This window comes from Formica exsecta, unplaced genomic scaffold, assembly GCF_003651465.1.
Source record: "Formica exsecta isolate Colony F162 unplaced genomic scaffold, ASM365146v1 scaffold116, whole genome shotgun sequence".
In the NCBI taxonomy this organism is placed as follows: domain Eukaryota; kingdom Metazoa; phylum Arthropoda; class Insecta; order Hymenoptera; family Formicidae; genus Formica; species Formica exsecta.
This window is the reverse complement of record NW_021848499.1, coordinates 1,177,256-1,202,343: the sequence shown is the minus strand read 5'-3', so window position 1 is coordinate 1,202,343 and position 25,088 is coordinate 1,177,256. Positions and strand designations below refer to the sequence as shown.

Here is a 25,088-nt window from a genome sequence, read left to right as displayed (position 1 = left end):
ATAGTAGCATTCATCATTAGCAATTGTAATGTTTAAAGAGACAACAGTTTTTGAACATAGATATCAATAAGATATTATATCATTGGTGCAATTTATACCTAAGTATTTATAATTATGAGTAATTTACGTTAATTGATTAACTTACTAGTTGTTAACACTTATTTAAAAATTTACTGATAAGCGGGAAATACGAATATTATATATCAATAATATCATGTATAATAGTATATATATATAAGATCACACATTATACACACAGACACACGTAAAACTCGACAAGTAGATATTTTCAAAAATATTGATGAAAAAAATATTGTTAGGCAAAGTTGCAGTGTTTTAGAGTATTTACATTGTTTAGATATATTATTTCTACGCAATGGCCTAGGGAATTAAAGGATCGTTTTTTTTTTTTCTAAATAAAATTGTATATATTTTTGAAATGCCTAATTACAATTCATATTAAAACGAATAATGATTATAGCCATTCAGTGCTGCTCAAAGACATAAATACTGAAAAAGCAGTTGTTTTGTTAATATTTCCTTGACAGCTTCACATAGAAAAAAATAAATATTCGAAAAATATATGCGCTTCGAAATATTACAGCTTTGCCAAATATAATGTTTTTAAATCATTAATATTTTGAAATTATTGACTTGTCACATTTTATGCGGTTCACTCCGTAGATTATAACATAAATGCATAATAGGTTCTATCTTTCTCTTATATATAAATAATTATATAACTCCTCTCTTCGCTCCTTTGATAGAAAAAAAGATCGGTAAATTTAATTTTACAAATTCTTTTTTATTTCCGATTATTTTATCCTTTTTTTTTTATTAAAAGATGTATTATCAGATTAAATAACAATCTATATAAGCTCATAATAAAAATAAAGCTACTATATTATAGATTATACTAAAAAAAAGATGTAATAGTATAATATTGAAATGTCCCAGTTATATGATGATGACTAAGAACTATGACTAGATTATATATCTTAAACAGTTAGATTAACAATTTAGTTACATTAGAATTTGCAATTACGAATATTATTTTATAGAGTGTTAAAATTAATATTGTTTCCATATTAAAGGCTCTTTACATACATAAAATAGTGTAGATAATATAATTTGAGTGCGTAATTTATAGTTACATGTATATGAGCTATATACTATACATATAAACTGATAAAAAATTTTGAACATCTTGTTTAAGGATTTATTTCTTCTATAACGTTTTGTGTTAAAATAATAACGTATTATATATCATGTATTATGCTATGTAATTCTAAAGTTGTTATTGATATACTAATAATTTTAAAGATAATTCAAAAACATTAATAATACAGTTATGATTAAAGATCCCATATTAAATATTAAGTATAAACTTTTTAATAGAAAAAATACGGCTTATATTTTTTTCTGGTATAATAATTATATTTTCTGTAAAACAATATTTTAAAAAGTTCAAGAAAATGTGGTATATACCATATATACAATATAGTGGTTAATACAAGTATATTCTTATATCATAAAAACATGAAATTGTGCAACAATAGTGTGCTCATCTACAATAAGTAAACGAATAAAGTTCATTTATTTCTTAGTACTCATTATTATTCTTATTATTTTATTGCATAGTAGTACATGTTAATTATGTTAAAAGTTATATATTGATTGGATCTTATTGTTTGGAGTTATATCTGATATTGCTACATCATACTTTTATGCATACAAATCAAAAGTTGTAACTGTTAGATAACATTTTATTCTATTTGATGGAAAGGGTGGAATTTTTTTTTCTTTGACTATGTAAATCTAAGATGAATAATTAATTTTTTTTTATGTTATTGTATGGATAAAAGTTGAATATCATATTATATGATAAATATATTGTTCTCATAATACCGGTGTATCTTACATTCACAATTATCAAATTTAATAAATATATGTATCAGAAACTTATAAAACACAATAATAGTAATAAGCTGTGATAATATCGTATAATGTAAGATATCTATATTAATGGTTATATAATAAAATAAATTGTAACAAAAACTCATTTTCTCTCTCTCTCTCTTGTCTCTTCTTAATATATATAATAAATGTTTGAAAAATTAAAATACTAAGTATTAAAACGTTTTCTAAGATTAGCAAAAGCAGAAGTACAACAGTTTGTGAATAGGTATTTTATTGTAGGAATGATTCGGAGAGATGTTTTTTTATTATTGTATTATATTATTTTTTTAAACACTCAAGTATGTATGAGAAATACATATTACAAATTAAATTGTATATTGTACTCATTAATGTAATAATAGGTATACAAATACAACATAACTTAAGAAAAATATGATTTATATGATTTATTTAATATAATCTACTAATTAGAATTTATATTTTAGCGACATTAAATCTTACATTTGCAACGTTATCAGTAGCCATTGTCAATACTGTTGGAAGCATTACCTTTGTTGTTATCTCTGGACCACACACTTCAGCTAGAACCTATTATAAAAATTGTATAAATTGATTTTTTCTTTTTTGAATACATGTTACTATTACAATCTCCGTTTCAAAGCCGTATAACGCAATAAGCTTACATTAATGCAGAACAAGCATGTCATTCTGTGAAGATAGTTCTGATCCCTAGACATAGCCAAGACTTTGGGTATTACTGTATTCTGTGCCCATTCGGGACCAAACTTTTCTACCAGTTTTTTCAGATTTAAAGTAGCTGCTTCCCGAATTGCGTAAACATGGTCCACCAACCAAGTCATACATAAAGAATTTAATTTCTCGTCAAAAAATTCTACTCCAAGCTGTCCAGCTAACAATGGCATATACCTAAAATGCCAAATCAGTAGTAAAGTATATTGCTATCTTATTCTTTTCTTTGAACTCCAATAGTATAAATTAGGTAAATTAACATATATAATTACTCAATAATAGCTAGTCGCACACGCCATTTAGAATCCTCAACAATGCTGCAATACTAACACAAGCTTCAACAACCAAAAGACGAACTGAATCCTGTAAAATTGTTAGTGCAAGTATGATAATCAACATGAAAAGAATTGTGAAATTTCATAGTTTTAATGAACTTACTTGTTCATCCTGAGCGAGGATAACAAACATAGGAATTAAATCTGATTTAAGATATTCGATTTCCACAACTTTTGCAAATTCACCTAATTTAGAAGCAGCTGATCGTCGTGCCATGGGTGTATCATCCTGGCACAAGCTGCGAAAGTGATTTCGCAATTCCGCTATAACATTCAAGTTTTCAACATGTTTTCATATTTATTCTGTATTAAAAACTTATCCAGCATGGATTCGCAAGAGATAAAATTATTGTACAATTACCTTTAATGACTGGACTCACTCTTGGATAGCAAACACTGAATAATCCACATGCTGATGTTCTTGACGTAAACCAGTCTCCTGAAGCTAAGCGCTGTACCAAAGGAACAAAATGTTCTTCCAAATCTGCAGGACTGTGTTGGCTTACAATATTTCTTAAAGATTCCACTGCTTTATCACGAACCACAGTTTCTTCGACAGTGGCCAGAGATTCTAATGGTGGCTACATTAAAAATTTATAATTTATATTTCTTTGATAGAACAGACAAGACAAATTACTGAAATGAATCTGGGACTTATGTTAAACACTGTTCAAAAAAATCTATTGCTATTACCAATAAACAATGCACATATTCTGGTCCACCAACGAGAGGAGTAAATGTGCCGAGTTGCTCAGCCAATGCAAGAAGGACTTCATCTTCATCATAAATAGTCTCCGTTAAAAATGGTATTAGCTCACTCCGTGTTCGTTCAATACCTAATGCAAGTGCAATTGTTGATAGCTTCTTGATAGAATTGAGACGTAGCTATAATGAAAAAAATAACTTATCAGAATGCTTATAATGTATATCAACATATGTAGGAATAGCAATAAAAATTGTTTTGTACTCTAAACGTCTAAAAAGTTTTAATCAGGCTTTTCTCTTTTAAACAATCACACCAACGCGTTTTCAATTCTATATTATACGTATTATCTTTAAGATCGTTATATATCGTGCATAAACTCCATGAAGGATATTACTAGCTTTTCTTTCCAGAGTATATATCGCTATGTCGGCAACGCTTTGTTTAGAGATCAGATGACGGGGAAACGAACATTTCGGAAGAAGAGGAGGAAATAGAAAATTCACTCTTCATAATCATCGTAAACAACAATTACCTGGACGTCCTCATTTTTTAGCTCGTCGATCAGAACCGCAATCGGGTAAAGGCTGTCGTCCGTAGTAGAGTCACTCGCTGCCATTTTGCTGCCGGACACACTGGCAATTTGGTGCGCCGCACGTTTCTAAGGCTTTCTCGTGTAGCGTTGACGCGTCGACGCCGATGTTTGCGTTTTCGAAGCTCGAGCTCGGATACCGTTCTCAGGATAGCACGTATAATTACAGCATAATGTGAATTTTTTAGCAATGTAGAAGTTCGCTCAAAATATATCTCGCAACTCCACGCGACTCCATGAATCACTGATACGTACTGACAACTGACAATAATAATGACCCAATTCGCTGGCAGATGGCGTGATAGCGATTTTTTGCGTTCACAAAAGCGCGAATTATGTGCGTATTGCTATGTACAATTGCGTATACGTGTAATTTTTTTTCAAATAATAAAAATCCTTTTATGTAACACCTTGCCTATAAATATCGATTAATATTATTGATTGCTCATCTTTAGATTTAAATTGTGTAGATGGAGAGAAATGTGATCCCTCTTTTTTATACATGTAAAAAGTATAATTTTTATATCACAAAAGAATATAGTTAGAGATGTCGCTAAAATTCGAAAGCGTATTAACCTGTCAAATATCCATTTTCACATAATTTTCAAGGGAAAATGTTATATTTTCGACCTCTCGTATTACGTCTATTTGCATAATGACTTCAAACGATTTTGAATCCTCGCGCTAAATTGTTCGAAACTGCTCGGTGATTTTCGGTAGATTTCGCGCGCCCTCTCGACTTGATTGGCTGATATGAAAAATTTCGCTGGCGCCTTTCATGCCGATTAGTTCAAGATGATACGACGCATCGTACAGGCGTAAAGATTGCGGGCTTCGACAATATCCGCACAGGTAAGCCGACAAAGAGATAATCGAGCCAAATAGATACGATCATTCGCAATAGCATTGTTTTTTTGAATAAATTGTGAGAATATTTAATAGTTTTATGGCATATTAGATTGGAATTTTAAGAATAAAAAGATCGAGCGACTTTTTCGGATCAGATAATCGGCCATTATGGATATTTTTATTCTATTCGTCTTTCGAGTATTTATACCTTTAAAGACTAGTTTACACTTATCCATACATTTATAATAGAGTTTATACTGCGTTTAGTGTCATTCTAATCGAAAGTTTGCTTAGGAATTAATTGCAGAATATCTTATTAAGTCAACGGCGTGGCGCGGTGTCGCATTAGTTTTCGAGACGCGATCGCGAAAAATACTCGTCGAACACGATCGTGGTGTCCAAAGTTATATTTTAATTAGTGAATATCAACCTGCGCAATTGTTTATATTAGTTTGATTAAACGTATCGCGGTGATGGCTGTTTGTCGAAGAAAATATTACGCGCGCTTCATCGACTTGAGTAGGTATCAACGCGATAGGAATTTATATATAAATCATGCATTGTCTCATGATACACATATATTTACAATAATTGCTATCTATTAAAATCATATTTCAAGAATTTTCGACCGCGTACATATAAATACAGCGTTTGTGTGAGCATCGATGATTTGTTAAAATCTTTGCTGTACGCATATATGTGAAGTTAGTTACATCGGCTAGGGACATCGCGAGCGGTTGTGAGATGCCGTGAGCTTCGGGCACTTTTCCCGCGTTATTTTCCCGCCATAATCAAGTGCGCGTCGCCCATCATTAAAGTCGGAAATGCTGTGCAAAGTGCTGCACGCTCATTAACTATATTCGGATGTGATTAGGGCGTGCGTAATCGTAATTAATTGCTTTGCGAGTGCATACTTAATTGTAAATAATTGTTTTTGCTAGTAAGTGCCACACGAAGGAGCGAAGGTGAAATAAGAGAGTTAGAGGAGATCCGTGGCGGCATCAAGCAACGGCGGAGTAACCATAAGGTAAATCATTTATTATTTATTTATTATTATTTGTAAAATATCTTATAAAAGGAAAATTTTAAAGCGTACAATAATTATTTTTTGAGATATTAAATAGATATGTTTGTGTATTTTACAGATCAATACTGTGTACATACTACACTGTGTAACTCTGTCGCTGCGTATAACACCGGTGAGTTTGAACTATTTGTTATTTTAATTAGATAATGGATTTTGGGAAATTATAGACAAATATTAAAATTGACCCAAACGAATTTAAAGTAATTTTCTGACAATTACTAATATATACAAGCTTGCATTTAAATTCGTAATATTCGTAATTTTTACGTCGGTACTACCTAACATCGCGAAACGAGTTTTGAAAATAAAATTATTTAATTATGTTGCTGTTTATTATTGTACGCATGGAATATAAAATTCAATGCATACAATAATATTTTTAAACAATTTTAATTATTTAGGGCGTCGCTACAATTTTTTTAAATTTAATTTATATATTACAGATCAACATACTGAGGATCCTGACAATCTGAGAAAAGGAAGTTTGAAAGAGACTCCCGCTTCCCTGAGGCGCCGGCAGAGTAATCTTGAGTGAGTTTTCATTATTTGCTGTATTTTTTATCAGTATTTCTTTTTATTGTTTCATGTGATTACAATGCATTTCAAATGAAAATCTTGAAAGGTGTGATGTGAAACTTTTTTATGATTTGTATTATCATAAAAAGTGATTTTATTATTAAACACTTGCAGTAATTTCAAAGAATCTTATCGCTGAGCAAACGTAAAAATGAATACAATCGTTATCAAAACAATGCTTATCAGAATATCTCGGAATGCTTATAAGCAGTCAAGCTAGTTTTCTTCCTTCAGTGTCCTTCAGACACAGTTAATATATAAGCATAAAAAAAAAGAATCTTTTGCTATCGAAATATCGACTTCTAATAAGATATTGCAAATCAAATTACTGAAATGTGCTCGACAAATGTGAACATGCGATCGTTTGAAGATCGATTCGAGGTTCGGTTTGACAATGTGGATATATATTCGACTCGATAAATCGGCTCGATAAATTTAATCGTTTAAATTTTTTTTATTCAAATTTATACTGAAAGAAGAAATGTATTTTTTAATTGATTTCAGCGGTTAAATGCAATCCTGATCCGACAGTAATAAAAATATTGGCAGCTTTAAATGCTGGCTTTGATTGTGCATCCGAGGTAAATTATTACGACTTTTACTGCGATCTTATATATTCTCTTTATCACATTAAATTTGAAAAAGATCTTTATTATCTTTTCTAATTAAGAAGATACTTTGTTATATTTTAAATTAAATAAATAAATAATTATTTTCTACAAATCTTCTTCTTTAAATAATAATATTTTTGTAATTTTTTCTTTAATATTTACATGAAATTTATTAATTTTATAAATTATTGTATAAGCAAATTTACTTTTTTATAAGCTAGCTTACTTTTAACATATATCATAACAGCAAGAAATCAGTCAAGTAATGCAATACAGTGTGCAAGCTAATCGTATTATATTCGCTAATCCGTACAAATGTCCGTCTCATATCAAATACGCCAAGAAGTTGGACATTAACCAACTGACGGCCGACAGCGAATTAGAGCTTTTGAAGATTAAAGATCTTTATCCTGAGGCCAAGTGAGTGTATTATAAAAGATCACTGTGCGATATTATTCGTCATTGTATAGCTATGATAACATCGTTTGCATGTTTTGTTTATATTGATACTTCTGTATGATACAGTAATTTTTCCCAATAATCTGACAGAATAATCATACGCATACAATGCGACGCGAATAACTCAGAATGCAATCTCGGATTGAAATTCGGTTGCGAATCAGAGGAGGAAGCTGTGCGATTGATACGACTCACGATGGATCTCGGTCTGACTTTACACGGCTTTAGTTTTCACGTCGGTAGCCCATGCGGAGAGTTAAACGCATTTAGTAGGGGTATCGATAAGTGCAGACGATTAATCACAATCGCTAAAACTATGGGCTGCAAAGATGTACAATTGATTGATATCGGTGGTGGTTTCCCTGGCGAAAAAGGAACAAATATTGACAAAGTATGTTCTTTTTGTATGTTTATGCGTTTTTTTATTCGTTTCACGTTATATACAATTTATATAGTAAAATGTCTTTGATTAATTTTTCGAAACTTTTTAGCTCGCCAATCTGATTAATGATGCAATCCAAGATCTTGATCCTAGTATAAGAATTATTAGCGAGCCTGGAAGATACTACGTTACTTCGGCGTTTACTCTAGCCACGTATTTACATTCTAAAAAACTCTCTTGTAAAAACGGTAAAATTACGAGAATGTATTACATTAACATCGGTACATATAGTTCGTTCATCGAAGAATTGTTGGGTTTGAAATCCAGAGTTCCGCAAATCCTCTTCGAAGTAATTAAATTTTTCTTCTTATTATATTATATTATATATATTTATGTTGTATTTTTTATATATGGCTGTATAAAATTATGTAATTAATTTATTACCGCGATTTAGTCGGTGAGCAACGAAAAATTTCTTTCGACTTTATGGGGACCGACTTGCGATTCGTTCGATGTCATTGTTCAAGATGTGTTATTGCCGGAACTTTGCCTTGGTAATTGGTTAATCTGGGAAGATATGGGTGCTTATTCTTTATCTTTATGCACAACGTTCAATGGATTTCCAATCCCAACTGTTATACCGATTATTAGGAAAAGTCAATGGTTAGTGTAAATTGATTGATATTTTTCAAATGCGTCGTCTTATGGATATTATTTTATAGTTAGTATGGATATGCATAATATGAAGATTTTACTTGGAATAAGATGTTTCTAAATTTATGAGTTATCTCTAAAATACCTCGTATTAATATAGTCATACAATTCAGTCTCATTTTATTTTACGATTTAATAAAATAGTTAAATTTTCAGGGAAAATTTAACGACGGAGATCAAATTGATGCAAAGACTTATGAAATTTATAGAATGGTCCGAGTCAGTAGAAAAAACGGGTTATATTGAAAGCCGTTGACAATAACTCTGAATCAATAAGTAGTAAAAGAAAATTAGAATAATATAAATTTTTGTTTATTGTTGATTGAAATAAATTTTTTTAAACGCTTTGTATATAATAGTTATCTAATCTTTTTTCAATATTATAAATATATTATAAAAATACATATATATTAGTAATCATATCCCACGATTTTTAGTGGTAATAAATAATATAAATTATTAATATATGTAATGAGTCTTTTAATATAATAATGCTGTTTTTTATTTTTTATTCCAAGATTTAAATATACCTTTATAAAAAAAAAAATATGAGATAATATGAATATACTTTTATAAAAAAATAATATGGAATATTCTCAGAAAAAAGTAAAAAAGCATTTTATTAAAATAAAGAAGAATATATTATTTATTACTTAGGTATTGTTATAAATTAGTAAATACTAGAAACTGTATAATTTTTTGATTATGTTAAAGTATTACTGTAATTATATAAATTTAATAAAATTAGAAAATGTGATTGCCTTAGAAAATTGTGTGTAAGGTGATATCATTTATTAATCTTTATCGGTAAATTCCCGATTCCCGGTAAATTTAATCGATCATATCTCATTCATATTTTACGTGATAAAATGCTACTATATTAATATTTAAAAAAGATAATATTAAAAGAGAGATATCTTCTTCAAGTATAGAGAATAAACACATCTTAATTTATATAATATACGTATGAATGATATTGTATCAGATGTGTGTTTCTCTTCCGCAAATTTTGTTTATTATAATTAACAAATAATTTACTATACATTTATATAGTATCGTGAACATATTAATTCTCTCAGATTTGTAATTCAACAAGAATTATAAAAATTGCCAAAACTAATAATATTTTAGATCTTCTAAAATGATACCTTATCTTTATGTTCCATTTGAGAAAACATTTTAAAATATCTTTTATCTTTAGAGAGTTAAATAATATAAATAGAAATAAAATAAATAATATTGCCATAATATTTTTACATTTTGCTCTTTAATATTAATATTAATTGCGTCTTAATGAAATATCACATATTGTTTAACATGCTTTCACATTTATATTTACTTTAACATCCTTCCACTTGAATCCACACTGAATGATAGTATTCCATTCCTAATAGTTTTCATCCTATTCTTGGATATAGATTCAGTCCTGAAGTCTTCTCTTCTGCATCTGATGTTACATTTACATTACTCCATCTAACATGAAAGGAAAAGAATACTTAGAAAATGTAGAATATTAGGAAAACTATTGTTCTTTTTCCGCGATAAATTAAATTAATATATTTATATATATTATAATTCTCATGAAATAATATTTACTCCTTTGCAGTTTGACATGCGCCTGGATTAAGTCCTTCTCTCTTTTGTGCAGTATATAATTCATTTCCCATTATAATATCTTCTCGAGGTGCTTCGGACGATAAAGAGTCTCGTACCTTTTCAAAAAACATTAATAAAACAAGATTAATAAAGACAAATTAAAGAAAAATAAGATAAAAGGTGTCATATTCTTATTACTCGTGAATGCGTTATATGTTGTATGTAATTTTTGTATTTACCGCTTCTACTGCTTGGAAAACGCGAATAAAGTTTCTTCCAGCTAATTTTTCTAAATCCTCTCTGGTCCATGTTGGTTCTCCTTCTCGATTCTCATATAAACGATCAAACAGATCGGGATACTTCGAGACATCTTCCAAGCCTATCGGCATTCTAATCGATTTTATTAAACATATTTCACTTGCATTTATTATAATAATTAATATTATTCGTAATATTTGTGTTATTAGTATTAAAACAATTACTCACGACGTTACACCATCATAATCTCCGCCGATACCAACATGGTCCACTCCGATAAGATTTCGAATGTGATTTATATGATCTAAAAAGGTCAATACATATATTTGATCGTCTCAATAGAAAATAAAAATTCACGTGTACAAGAATTAACTGAGGATACATATGTCGGATACATTATTGGATATTGTCAGATTGTCAGAATAAAAATTTAAAAAAAGGTACATAATGCTAGAAACAACATTTTTGTGGAGAGAGAGAGAGAGAGAGAGGGGGGAAATGAAAATGGGGAGAATGAAAATCTTTTTATATATATTATTTCATATGTGCTATTATTTTTAACTTTTTGAGATTCCCGTGTAAAGTTTACAAGATCTTTGTAAACGTAATTGACGATAAATTTTAAGATTATAGTACTAAATCACATACTGTGTAGTTTAATTGAATGCGTAATTGAATACATTACCTACGACATCTTGCATCATCGCGTTTCTGGAAGAATTACAATTTACGAAACTGCTATAGAAATTCACCATAACGATACCATTATTCTTTTTCTGAAAGAAAAGAAGAGTGCTTTTGAAACTTCTGCATCTTTTTAAAAGAACAATTTTTTTTTATATATACTTACGACTAGGTGCAGGACATCATCGGGAACGTTCCTGTAGTGTCTGCAAATACTGAAAGCGGACGAATGCGAGAATATGACGGGAGCTCTTGTTATTGCGAGCACTTCTCTCATAACATTGTGAGAGACATGAGATAAATCGACCAACATTCCAATTCGATTCATCTCGTAAACCACTATCTATAATTTGTAAAATATACCATTGTTTTTTTAGGAGAAATTGGCACCGTTTGGAATTTTTAATTTTTATTTAAAACTAAAAATTGATGATCGTATCAAACTAGTTTAGAACGATCGATAAATAGCTTTTCATACAATATGCAATTAATAGATGTTAATTGTATGGAGAGAGTTTTCGAAGATTATTTTTTAATGCACATTATAGTTATGTAAGAAGGCATTAATGTTTTAGCTCTTTAAATTTAATTAATTATCACGCGTTTTCACTTGATCAAGTTTCGGTATATCATATCAATCTTATCAATTTGTCATGCCTCTCAGCTATTGTGGGGACCGTCTCGTATTATTGATAAATCACTGCCATAATCTCATAAAGATATACCAAACGCTTGAAACGATTCAGGTTTTTCCATCATATAAGATATATAAAACAATAATCAAAATATTGTATTAAAAAGATAATAACAATAATTTCAATAATTTTTTCACATACTTGTCCGAATTCTGTCAGATTGTATACGTATCTGTCATCCACAATCGATGCATCGGCCCTGTAGAAATAAAAATAAAATTTATCATCAATTCTCTCGTTATACTTAAAGATACAAGAGAAAGTATTTTTGTGTTTCTCGTCCACTCCGATAAGATTTCGAATGTGATTTATATGATCTAAAAAGGTCAATACATATATTTGATCGTCTCAATAGAAAATAAAAATTCACGTGTACAAGAATTAACTGAGGATACATATGTCGGATACATTATTGGATATTGTCAGATTGTCAGAATAAAAATTTAAAAAAAGGTACATAATGCTAGAAACAACATTTTTGTGGAGAGAGAGAGAGAGAGAGGGGGGAAATGAAAATGGGGAGAATGAAAATCTTTTTATATATATTATTTCATATGTGCTATTATTTTTAACTTTTTGAGATTCCCGTGTAAAGTTTACAAGATCTTTGTAAACGTTATTGACGATAAATTTTAAGATTATAGTACTAAATCACATACTGTGTAGTTTAATTGAATGCGTAATTGAATACATTACCTACGACATCTTGCATCATCGCGTTTCTGGAAGAATTACAATTTACGAAACTGCTATAGAAATTCACCATAACGATACCATTATTCTTTTTCTGAAAGAAAAGAAGAGTGCTTTTGAAACTTCTGCATCTTTTTAAAAGAACAATTTTTTTTTATATATACTTACGACTAGGTGCAGGACATCATCGGGAACGTTCCTGTAGTGTCTGCAAATACTGAAAGCGGACGAATGCGAGAATATGACGGGAGCTCTTGTTATTGCGAGCACTTCTCTCATAACATTGTGAGAGACATGAGATAAATCGACCAACATTCCAATTCGATTCATCTCGTAAACCACTATCTATAATTTGTAAAATATACCATTGTTTTTTTAGGAGAAATTGGCACCGTTTGGAATTTTTAATTTTTATTTAAAACTAAAAATTGATGATCGTATCAAACTAGTTTAGAACGATCGATAAATAGCTTTTCATACAATATGCAATTAATAGATGTTAATTGTATAGAGAGAGTTTTCGAAGATTATTTTTTAATGCACATTATAGTTATGTAAGAAGGCATTAATGTTTTAGCTCTTTAAATTTAATTAATTATCACGCGTTTTCACTTGATCAAGTTTCGGTATATCATATCAATCTTATCAATTTGTCATGCCTCTCAGCTATTGTGGGGACCGTCTCGTATTATTGATAAATCACTGCCATAATCTCATAAAGATATACCAAACGCTTGAAACGATTCAGGTTTTTCCATCATATAAGATATATAAAACAATAATCAAAATATTGTATTAAAAAGATAATAACAATAATTTCAATAATTTTTTCACATACTTGTCCGAATTCTGTCAGATTGTATACATATCTGTCATCCACAATCGATGCATCGGCCCTGTAGAAATAAAAATAAAATTTATCATCAATTCTCTCGTTATACTTAAAGATACAAGAGAAAGTATTTTTGTGTTTCTCTATAATTCAGGAAATTAAACAAAATTATTGTACTTATAAATAATATCAAAATTTGCGTTATCGAGAGATAATTATCAAGAGAGATAAGAATTTGTAAAATTCATATGTACAATGTGACTGAAATTTAATACCATATCTCGCAGTTCATATCTTGAATACGGGAATTTTGTGCTTAATAGAGATGTAAATAGAGATTTAATTGTGATAAACGAGCGAAAGATTTCATTGAGCTCGGTTTGCAACGCTTATGGTGACGTACCACGGTGTATTGCAGGTGTGTGTCAGGGTAACGTAACGAACACCGAGATCATAGTAGAGTCTCAAGATAGCTAAACTCGAGTCTAGCGAGTGACCGCCCTCGACGGCTATCATAGATGCTATTTTGCCATTCCTCCACGTGGTCTCAATGTCTTTCGCGTCTGTGACTAGTTGCAAGTTGGTCGGATATCGCTGAATAAATCGCCTGATTACATCGATCTGCCGCAATGTTAACTGTACAGCATCCTTGTATTGCGATTCACACGGCATGTATGCCACCCAGAACTGAAAATTGCGTTATTGCGTAAAAAAACAAATAAGATAAGCTTCTCTGTGGAAAGTCTTGTGATAGAGTGAATTTTTTTAAAAGATAACGATCTTTTTATATGAGGTATGCAGTAAAAAGTAAAATAACAGACAAAGAGAAATAAAATAATAATGGGACAAATAATTTCTTGTAGAATGTGGCAATGCGTTCAAGATGAAATAGCTGATCTATTAATTGTAGAATAAATAGGCTGCGGAATTTCTAAAGATAATTAATCTTTTGTGTGATCTTATATGCGAAATGTTATTGACTTACTTGTCCACCCACTTTTCCTGCATTTAAGCGAGGCAGATCAGTGAAACACGAGGAACAAGCGTTACTTCCCCAGACGCTGTCATTTCTTAGATCTCTTTCGAAATGGAAGGCTGACAAGTTATTGTTCAAGATTTGATATAAATTGTACGGTAAATCGTTATGGCTACAAACATAATGGTTAGAGATAAATACATTTAATTAATCAAAAAGGAAAAGACAGGATGCAGATGCGATAAGAACGCGAAATAAAATTGACCTTATTGATTGTTCGTTTGATTCATATTTTACAAGAAATCTTGATATTATTTTTAAAATTTGTGTTTGGAATATGTAAGAAAATATTAGCACAAAAGATCTGATAAAATTTAATTTGTATATCTTCAATCTAATTGATATTTGATTAACGTAACTATCAGTTTGGAGATTATTCGTTAGCAATTAATGTTGTTTTTAAATGATATCGATGGAATAAAAATAGGTCGAAGTCATTCATTTTCTTATACGCACATTTCCCAATTATATGATTGAATTACCCATCAATAAGAGGCGCCGAATCGAGAGCGTCCCGACCTTTAAAGATATTCACGCTAAATCCTACGGTTAATCCGATCACAAACAGAAGAATTGACAGGCAAACGGCGACATTAATATATACCATTTTCCCTGTACAGTATCGAAAGATGATGTCTGAAAAAGACGAAAATGAAGCAAAGTTAGAATTTTTGTTACAGAGAAAGCAAGGCTATTTATAAAATAATAATTTTTAACAGAACAGAATAATGTACTCTAGTAAATTAAATAATGTTGTAACAGTTGTTTTCTTCCCGCATATTTCGCGATTTCGCATCACGAAATGGTATATAGCTTCCACGTGGAAGTTATATACTATTCAATAGGAAGGTATATACCTTCCAATATAAATTATTATTATATATATTAGAGAAATAAAAACACACAATATATATAAAATACATATTAATTTATATTTTACATTTTCTTTTAAAAAATATTTAAAATAAAAAATGAATGATATGTAAAAATTTTACAAAATGCAAAATCCATACAGCAATACATACACACATATATCTTATTATTACAAATTTTATAAATTTTTAATTTAATATTTTTAATTACTGTTAAAAATGCAGAAAGAGAGAGAGATAAAACAGAATTTTTCAAAGCTGCTTACACCATGATTCAATAATAGAATGTTTACATTTAATCGTAATTATTCATTTATTTATTTATTTAATTAACGGAAGTATGCACACTTGGTTCATGAATAATAAACGCTTTTGATTCAATTAATACACTTATGTGTTGATTAGTTATTAGTTATTGACGTTACCAATAATATATCAGTAAGCATATAGGGATAATCATCGTTTCAAATGTACTCTCTTAATAATTTAATGTTTGACAATTGCTGATATAATGCGAATCGGGATAAATCTGAATAAAATGTATAAAATATGTGCAGAGATGTACTTTAGTTTTATTTTCATGTATAGATTCCTATATATTTTTTACATTGCCATATATGCAGCTTATATATATAAAAAAGGAGAAAGATGATGAATCCAAACGTATAAAAATTAATTTGTAACAAATCCGGTAATAAAATTTGAGCAAAATATTAAATAGAGTTTCTAAGTGTATCTCATTTGATCAATTTTTTACTAATTATACTAATCATACTAATTATTAATTACTACTTGCAGATATGATAAAGTTTATATAAAAGATATAGAATGAATTGAGAACAATCGAGAATAAAACAGATCAAGCGAAAGAAAAATCACTTACTATGCGTCGATAGACAATCAAAAAGTGATATCAAGCCAAAATTGTAAGCGGTATTTATATATTGTATAATAGATATATCTATCATAAAAAATCTGATAACTGCATTTTCAATTATTAATCAAGTATCTGTGCCGTAATCCTCGATAAGTCCGAAAAAAATCGCGGAGATTAAAATTGTGATATTTGCTTGTCTCGATATCAATACATCATTTAACGATTATTGTTAAAATATTTTAACATTGTTTTTTTCTCACCTAATCAAAATGGATGAGTCTTTCTGAGATGACTCTTTAAATTACTATCTTGAAACATCAAATTTATAGATTTTTATTACAATAATGATATTATCGATAAATCAAATAATCTAAAATTGCCAAAAAATTGAATTTTTAGTATGATACGTGTATTGTAAATATGATGAAATCATTATACTTACAATGTCAGAAAAAAATTTACTAGTATCACGTTAACAACTGAATGTTATAACATCGTTCGGCTAAAGGCACGAATCGACGCTTGCTAAGAATTTATATATACCGTTTTGAAACTTTCATCATAATTAGATTATTAATTTAATTAAAAGTGTGAGTCGTAACAACTGCACTGTAATTAAGTATAATTTATTCCAAACGTATCATAATTAAGTCTTTTTGCTTCAATCGCACGAAAATTTAATTGCACAAATTAATCGAATTTTTCGATATGTTAATTCACTTAATACGAAACCGATAAAATAAAAAAACTGTGTATATATATATATATATATATATATATATATATATATATATATATATATACACAAACTCGTGGTAATATCAGCTTATCGCATTAAATAGCATATCGAATCATCTTTTCGTAAAAGTTTCCATTGCGCTTGATATTTCTGGATTTTCTCATTTTGATAAGGGACAAGAATAACCGCTTAGTAATCACACACATATACGCATACAAACATGCACGCTTATTATTATTTAATAAATAAAATTTAAATTTAGTATAAAGTTTTATATTTATATATATATGTAAAAAGAGTACATAGACACATAAAGTATATTTTTATTAGAATTAATTATTTTATATTACACATAAAAATACCGATAACCGAAACCGATAACCAATCTGCAATGACGCGCTAAGTTTTGAAACAGACACAGAGATGCGGTCCAAAATGATTATTGGCAACATATTGTGCATTTCAAAAATTGTTGTTTAATATTTGTCGAAATATATTTTATCGAGTATTATGCCCTTATGAATCAATGCGATAAGTACTAGATTCACCCATGTCGAACAGTAACGAAGCATTCCTCCGACGATGCTAAGATCAAGCGACACACTGTTGAGCCATATTGCGACATCGCTTTGAAACGCCACTTTAGTATGTAGTTCTAATATACATACATATATGTATATGATAGAGCTTTATGTGATGATACATTAGCTTATAATAGGTACCTGCTATGTTTGATATCTCGCTTAAGAACGACAAAGTCTGTGATTTATGTAGCAGTGTTGCTCCCGCAGCAAAGCGCTCTTGATGAAAACTGTCTTTCTCTATTTCTTACTGTATACATTCATTATAAACAACTTGATAACGAGGCTGATTGAACTTTTTTTATATAAGAAACGTTATATAATGAATACGCTTAAGCGCGGATGATGTAACCGCGCTCTTTTAATGTTTATTTTTGTTTACCATTCATTGGCAATTGGACATTTCTTCCTGTTAGTCATTCTAAATAATGCATAATCGGCTATTATACTAGAGGCTATTCTATATCATTAATTAAAACCATAATAATTTTGATAGATTTGGATTTTACGAGATTGTAAGAACGCGTGCAAGAACAAATTCTATATTTTTTTCCGATATTTGGAAATGCGATAATTTATTTAAGATATTTTTTATATGATATTTACATTACAATTTTATATGATTATGCATTATATCAAATTGTCCAATATATTAAATACAAATATTGGATAAAAAGATATCTACATTAAAAAAAAAGAAAGCGTGATGATTCGAGAGAAGAAAGGTGTTAAATTTAGCAACAAGTGATAAGATATCAACGGTCTTCTATATTAGCAGCTGGTATATAGCCAACAGTTACTAAAATAGTTTGTGAAATATAGATAATGATAATTCATAATGATAATTAGTAGAACATGTGTTTTACGCAAAGCTAGTTTGGAATTTCGTATTTAATCATTATTAAAGTTGAAGTATTTATTTTACCGATTATATATATTCTCATAATTTGTTTCTGTGTATAATTCATAAAGATGACATTATATGATGAATATATTTTGTTTAGGAAATATGGTACTATTGCATAACGAGCTTAAATTTGTAATTAACAAATTAGATAATTAAAAAATTAACTGATTTCTAATACATTTCAAATAAAATATTTATGATTGTTGTGACACGGAGAATATAAAATAGGAGGATAACGCCGATATTTCGATATAAATCTTTATATATATGTAAAAAGATATTAAATATTTAATTATTAAATATATTAACACTTTTGTGTTTTATGTATATAATACTATTAATTAAAACCATTAGAACAAATAATCTTCCTCTAAATATTTTTTAAATGTCGTTCAAAAGCTTAATAAAAAAAAAATTAAATTAAATTAAAGAAAATTAAATTTGATATAGCCATTTCAATTTACTCTGTATAGAAGTTCTTTTAAAATTACCACGTATTTTGCACGATTTACTGTATGTTCTACGTTTCATGGGTAAAAGAAAGTGCGAAGTTTGCTACACGAAAAGTAGAAATCAATTAAGATTACTATCAATATCATACACGTTATGCAATGTGTTTATTAATTTCTTTTTCGTGCCAAATGAAAATTTCGCAGTAATGTCGAAATATTCTTTGGATTCTCTGGAGAGTATTGAGGAAGATTCATTGGAAAAGAGTGATTTGATGAATAATAATAGTGATAATGATAATAACCTCGAAGCAATCAAATCCGTTGATAAATTTGTCAAGGACACTTCACTTCATTTAAATCCAATATTAACGACATTGCACGGAATAAAAGGTACGAAAGACGTAAAATAAGTTTTGCAGACTCGAGTTCGTGAAAGAAGGATTTTAAGAATAGCTATGTAATATAATAAAGTATATCAACGTATTTTTTTGACAAAGAACTTTCCGTTTTGTTCTTGTGATATTTTTATAAAATTATACACGCCAAATTAATCGTCATAAATTAAAAATAGAAAGAACTTACGATGTATAATGCAACAAGCGCAATAGTGTGAGATTTTTAATTGAAATCAAATCTCTTTATCTCTTTAAAATTTCCGAAAAGTGATACTCCGGAATTAAAATTTTATATTCCCATATTGTATGGGAAATATCCTTTTTTTCTTCTCATTAGCGGGAGATAATTGCGCGCGTTCGTATGTGTGTGTGTGTGTGTGTGTGTGTGTGTGTGTGTGTGTGTGTGTGTGTGTGTGTGTGTGTGTGTGTGTGTGTGTGTGTGTGTGTGTGTGTGTGTGTGTGTGTGTGTGTGTGTGTGTGTGTGTGTGTGTGTGTGTGTGTGTGTGTGTGTGTGTGTGTGTGTGTGTGTGTGTGTGTGTGTGTGTGTGTGTGTGTGTGTGTGTGTGTGTGTGTGTGTGTGTGTGTGTGTGTGTGTGTGTGTGTGTGTGTGTGTGTGTGTGTGTGTGTGTGTGTGTGTGTGTGTGTGTGTGTGTGTGTGTGTGTGTGTGTGTGTGTGTGTGTGTGTGTGTGTGTGTGTGTGTGTGTGTGTGTGTGTGTGTGTGTGTGTGTGTGTGTGTGTGTGTGTGCGTGTGTGTGTGTGCGTGTGTGTGTGTATTACAAATAATAAAAAGACAATGGCGCTGAAAAATGATGAAGCAATGCTCTGCGTAATGCAATTCGATTTCTCGTAACCCAGGAAGCCGCGGCTTTTGCGGACGAACAAACGAGTTCCCGGATATCGCGCGCTAATTAATTAATGATTGGCGCATAGTAGCGTTGACTTACCGGCGGTCGTGGGGAAGTCGATCGAAAGTTCGACGGTAGTTTGAGAGCACGGAACCGAAGCGAGCGCAGAACTGAAGGCGATCGATCGCCTCGTTAACGACAGTACTAATTATATAATGTAAAACGTAATATCTCTGGTCGAGACTCGTTCGCGGTAATGTAAAACTCCGCGGAATAATTAAAGCGACGAGCAAAGTTAGACGGAATAAGGCAGAGCGCAGGAATGTAACACGAATGGCAAGGAAATCCGCTTATCGATCTTAGCAGGAAAAATGGATAAAATAAAAGTGATTTTATTATGTTCCGGAAGAAAATGTTAGAAACTTTAAGCGATAAATCAATATTAAACGTTAGCAGAACAGGCCATACTACATATGTTTCTGTCGCATAAATAGACGATATTTGGATGCAAGTAATGTATAATATAATGTAAATGTAGATATTAATAGATACTGACAAATAGAAAATTATACGAATGCACATTACATATTACATCACTATAAAATGTCAAAAAGAGTGTTTACTAGCTATAAAAAAATACGGACTTATTTAGATTTTATGTAAATGCAGCTTCGACATATAGAAAATATTATTTTATATATATATATACATACATCTAATCTCGTGTTCTGACAACACTTTAGACAATACGACAGAGCCCAATGGGACCGTACGTGGGGACAGGTGCGCGAAAATAAACGGCGGCAGAAATTCGATAACTGCGAGCGGAAGAAGATTCGTCCAACGACGACAGGAGAGCAGCTCGACGTGGAACGAATCGCGGCTTCGTATAAGAAAGGGGGACGATGTCGTTGGAAAATGTGAAAAGGAAGAAGGCGACGCGAATCGTCGTTGTTGTCATACGTCGACGGAGCGATGTTCCCCGGAGGTGCAAAATTCTTCGTCAAAATGTAACCTGCGCAGCAGCGGGAGCAACGCGAAGGTCGACAAAAAGCTTGGTAACGTATTCGCACCGTGGAGTCGACCAGAACCGGCTAGGCCTGGTTGGACCTCGTATTCGGAGCTTTATCGTCGTAGATTCGGTTAGTCCTTAATCAAATGAGACTTCTCCTTCACGCGGAATAATGCCGAAATGCGCCACCAACCCCGTCTCCACCACCTTCTCACCGCCGTCGGCGGTCCCGATAAAAAGGGACGACACGAAACGATGCAATTTTCCCCGAGGACGTTTACTTTCTTTCATGATTAGAAGCGGGGTGTGTTCGCGCCATGGGAGAGACTGGGTGGAAGGGACGAGGGGAGATTCTCAATCCGGCGAACGAGTCTCGCTGGATAACTTGACGTTGTCGTTTTCTTTTCTAAAGTGGCCAGATTTTTAAATTGCAAAAGTGAGAGGCCAACAGAATTCGTATCATCTGCAACATCTCTTCCGCATGAGAAACATAGAGACAAATGTACCAATTCAAGAGTATTTTCATGAATATAAAGATTAAAATCATTATTTCAGAAATGCATTGTATAAAAGACGATCTATCTTTTTTATAAAGTAAATTTTATAATAGAATTATTTTTATGTACAGAGGAATTATTGATATTGATTTATAAATGCAAATGTGCGAGATTCTCTTTTCAGAAAAGAGTAGCTTCTTATATATCTCGCGCGAGTCTCATGTTAATTTTTGTTGGAAACTTTCTCTCTGTCGTATACATGAATTTTGATTAACATTAATGCCGACACAATCAGGAATATTAAATCGTATGTTTGAATTTTATTTGAAATATATCGTTGTAAAGCATGGAATTTTATTTTGCGAAAGGATCATCGCGAAAGAGATTCTACTGCGACACAATGTAGGCATAGCTACCACAGTTTCTACATATTACGATACAGTAAAGTTGTACAATGAATAAAAGTGACATTTTTATGAAAGAGTATTAAAGTATTCGTTTCCTGTAAAGTATTTGGAACTTCTCGGAATTGCTTTACCCGGTTATGTTTCTTTAGCATAGACTATCCTTCGATTATAAAGATAACATTGTTTAATATGCAAAAAAAAAAGTCATATTAAATAATTATTTAAATAATTATTAAAAATAATTATTAAGTAATTCGTGTTATTAAAGAATAATTAAATATTCATTTACAAGAGATACATATTCTCTCTCTTTAAGAAAATAAAATTAATTATATTATATATATTATATATTTTTATCTCTAATTCAAATAAAATAAAATAAACTAGATTAGAAAAAAATTATCTAATTGAAGTTAAAATTATAACTTAGTATTATATTTATGAAAATGTAACTCAAATGTGGCACATTTTTCAACCAAATACTCCTTTTTTTGAGTGAAATAAGATTTTAAAAACACCAATCAAAAACATATGATAGTGTCCCTACTATCTTTGCTTTTAAAAATTCTGTCATCTAGAGGTATGACGTGCGAACTTTTCAGCATTATTCTCTTCAACAAAAAGCCGTTCCTATCTCGAAAAGTTGATAGCGTCATTTCTCATGTCACTGGTCGTCGCTTTTCACGTCACTTTTCCTTTTTGCATGGAATCCATTCTTTTGTTTGTACCGACGAATGTAGAACATAATTCATAATTAAATAAATCAGAACATCTGGTGCATGCAGCCGTTTCTCACGTTCTCTGACAATGTTTGTTCGCCGTTACGTTCTGAAGGCTAATTTCGGCAATTTCGCGTGTCGCGCTATTAATATGAAAAGTTAAAGTTCGCCGTTCTTTTTTTTTTGTTTTCAGGCATCCCGAGGCGTCCGCGCATTCGGTCTCCGGAGGATTCCACCCTGTCGATTTGCGGTGACAGCCAGCCCAGGGAGCTCAGTCTGGACGAGGGTTGTTCATCCCTTCCAGGCACCTCAAGGGACGACAGTAGCGAGCTCAGCTTCTATCGTCGCTTTATCGAAGGTCACGTTACTCGTACAACGCACGTTACACAATCCTGCGAGATACCGCATCGAGGAATACTTTCAAATATCTTCTTTCCAGGAGAGCAATGTGAACATAACAACTCGGACAAGTTGAAGAAACCGGTATATCGTCCGTATACCATCGAGGAGTATAGGAGTTTATCGATGCCAAGGCCTGATCGATCTCTGGGTCCTGATAAGGACGAAGTGCAAATAAAGGTACACGTGTTTTTACGAAATAATAATAATCTGATTTATTATTATTTTCATTATTATTATTAATTCCGAGATATGTCAAATACTAGTTGAGCAGCAAAAAAAGGAAATATATATAATACAGTATAATACGACAAAATTATAAAATAACACAATAAAAAAGAGGTATTGCGAATATATAAAATAGAAATATAAAATAAAAATATATTTGATTCGCGCGATTATTATATTTGATATAGAAAAAAATAAGTTTTTAATAGTTCATTTTTCGTTATACATTATAAGTTACAGTTACATAGAATTCTGACATATTTAAAACGCGCGATATTTCTCCGACGTTTCTCTATCTATAGATAGAAAATCGGGATCAGATTGTTGAAGTGAGATTTAGAGGCACGGCACGCAATTCTCATTTCCGAAAACTTATCTGTCGCCCGCGCGTTCGATCAAAGTTTCCGGGACAAGGAAAGTTTCCTCGCTTCGATAATTCACGTTTTCTATATTGCTCTCTTGATAATGAGTATAAAAGTATTTTATATTACTCGAGAACGTCATTAAAACTTGGCGTGCCAAGTTCGCTTGTGCTTTTATCGCGAAATTTATCTTCGCCCGTTTCTTTTATCCTTATCCTTTTATCTCGCTAGATGTTTATTGCTGCGTCTTCGTCGTTAGTGTCCTCGATGTGAGGTAATTACGTTACGGACTGGATCGTACCGAGAGTACGTACGTTAATAAACAACGTTGGCCCGACGAAGTTACACTGTTACGACGTAGGAACGTAACACCGTGATTCGATTAATGCGATAATTCGATTAATTCTTCGGTATCATCGATGCTCATCGTCGATGCAACTCGTTACAGCTCATTGCCTCAATGTAGCTCAACGTTTTGCATGCAAAACTTCTATAGACAACTTTGACAGGAAAGTATAGGGTAAAGCATATCTATTTTTCGAATACTGACCGTATAGTAAGGGATCAATTTGAATGGATTCGGCTGAATAACACAAAAATACGTGCGAAGTTTTTTGACATGAAATAGACGCTCGATTCGAAAAATGGGAATTTCATTTCGCGATTTTATTTCGCGCAAAGCTAGCCTGCTCGTAAGTTGCTACAGGAAAGGTTTCTGTCGCCGGGTAAGCGAAGCGAAGGAAACTCCGCCGCGTCGTATTTGCGAAGACCCGACATCGCGCAGTTAATACTTTCATGGAAGACGTAGCACTTCTCTGCGAAGGAGTTGCCTCGACAACAAGCACGGCTTCGTAGCTTCAATTTAATAAATACGCGACTCTTGTTCCCGAGGCTTGGGCGTGCTATTTTCACTGGCGTCTATTTCCTATTTTCTCGGCGCGAATATGCAATATTGAATTAGAGGCTGCATACGACGAATTGTATTCCCGGCAATTGTGTACGACGAGTGTCGATGAGCGTCGT

At 31.2% G+C, this 25,088-nt stretch overlaps 3 protein-coding genes and 1 pseudogene across 6 annotated transcripts in view; 2 read left to right on the top strand and 2 right to left on the bottom strand.

Annotated features, from left to right (window-relative positions):
* Positions 1–2,394: 2,394 nt before the first annotated feature.
* LOC115239178 lies at positions 2,395–4,574 on the bottom strand (annotated as a pseudogene).
* Positions 4,575–5,134: 560 nt separating this feature from the next.
* LOC115239352 (ornithine decarboxylase-like) lies at positions 5,135–9,743 on the top strand. Its single transcript, XM_029813827.1, has 10 exons — positions 5,135–5,152; positions 6,091–6,176; positions 6,295–6,348; positions 6,680–6,767; positions 7,317–7,393; positions 7,671–7,843; positions 7,973–8,273; positions 8,374–8,613; positions 8,719–8,927; positions 9,135–9,743. The coding sequence occupies exons 6-10, from the start codon at positions 7,689–7,691 to the stop codon at positions 9,232–9,234; spliced, it is 1,005 nt and encodes a 334-aa protein (XP_029669687.1). The 5' UTR covers positions 5,135–5,152; positions 6,091–6,176; positions 6,295–6,348; positions 6,680–6,767; positions 7,317–7,393; positions 7,671–7,688; the 3' UTR covers positions 9,235–9,743.
* Positions 9,744–9,979: 236 nt separating this feature from the next.
* LOC115239325 (dipeptidase 1-like) lies at positions 9,980–18,130 on the bottom strand. Of its 4 annotated transcripts, none has more exons than XM_029813817.1 (11): positions 17,983–18,130; positions 15,255–15,408; positions 14,722–14,884; positions 14,140–14,423; positions 12,353–12,410; positions 11,683–11,859; positions 11,518–11,608; positions 11,061–11,136; positions 10,814–10,964; positions 10,575–10,690; positions 9,980–10,451 (listed from the first exon to the last, which is right to left on the bottom strand). In XM_029813817.1, exons 2-11 carry the CDS (start codon positions 15,377–15,379, stop codon positions 10,376–10,378), a joined length of 1,317 nt encoding a protein of 438 aa, XP_029669677.1. In that variant the 5' UTR covers positions 15,380–15,408; positions 17,983–18,130; the 3' UTR covers positions 9,980–10,375. The 4 variants fall into 4 exon arrangements, with proteins under 4 accessions (XP_029669677.1, XP_029669667.1, XP_029669662.1 ...); XM_029813807.1 differs by lacking the exons at positions 11,518–11,608; positions 11,683–11,859; positions 12,353–12,410; positions 17,983–18,130 and adding exons at positions 12,908–12,998; positions 13,073–13,249; positions 13,743–13,800; positions 17,800–17,905; XM_029813802.1 differs by lacking the exon at positions 17,983–18,130 and adding an exon at positions 17,800–17,905.
* Positions 18,131–19,406: 1,276 nt separating this feature from the next.
* Positions 19,407–25,088, top strand: part of LOC115239172 — a 14,241-nt gene continuing 8,559 nt past the window's right edge. The window contains exons 1-3 of the mRNA XM_029813543.1: positions 19,407–19,590; positions 21,185–21,583; positions 23,270–23,655. Of these exons, the coding sequence (XP_029669403.1) occupies positions 19,407–19,590; positions 21,185–21,583; positions 23,270–23,655 (969 nt within the window). The remainder of the gene's footprint in view (positions 19,591–21,184; positions 21,584–23,269; positions 23,656–25,088) is intronic.

What these genes read in the sequence shown, in the direction of transcription:
- LOC115239325 (XM_029813807.1), bottom strand. An exon ending in TCGGCGCCTCTTATTGATGG is followed by an intron (nt 14,885 to 15,254) that starts GTAATTCAATCA and finishes TTATGTTTGTAG; the next exon opens with CCATAACGATTTACCGTACA. An exon ending in CAGGAAAAGTGGGTGGACAA is followed by an intron (nt 14,424 to 14,721) that starts GTAAGTCAATAA and finishes CGCAATTTTCAG; the next exon opens with TTCTGGGTGGCATACATGCC.
- LOC115239352 (XM_029813827.1), top strand. Translation starts at nt 7,689, where the DNA reads ATGCAATACAGTGTGCAAGCTAATCGTATTATATTCGCTAATCCGTAC. An exon ending in AAGGAACAAATATTGACAAA is followed by an intron (nt 8,274 to 8,373) that starts GTATGTTCTTTT and finishes GAAACTTTTTAG; the next exon opens with CTCGCCAATCTGATTAATGA. An exon ending in ATTATTAGGAAAAGTCAATG is followed by an intron (nt 8,928 to 9,134) that starts GTTAGTGTAAAT and finishes TTAAATTTTCAG; the next exon opens with GGAAAATTTAACGACGGAGA.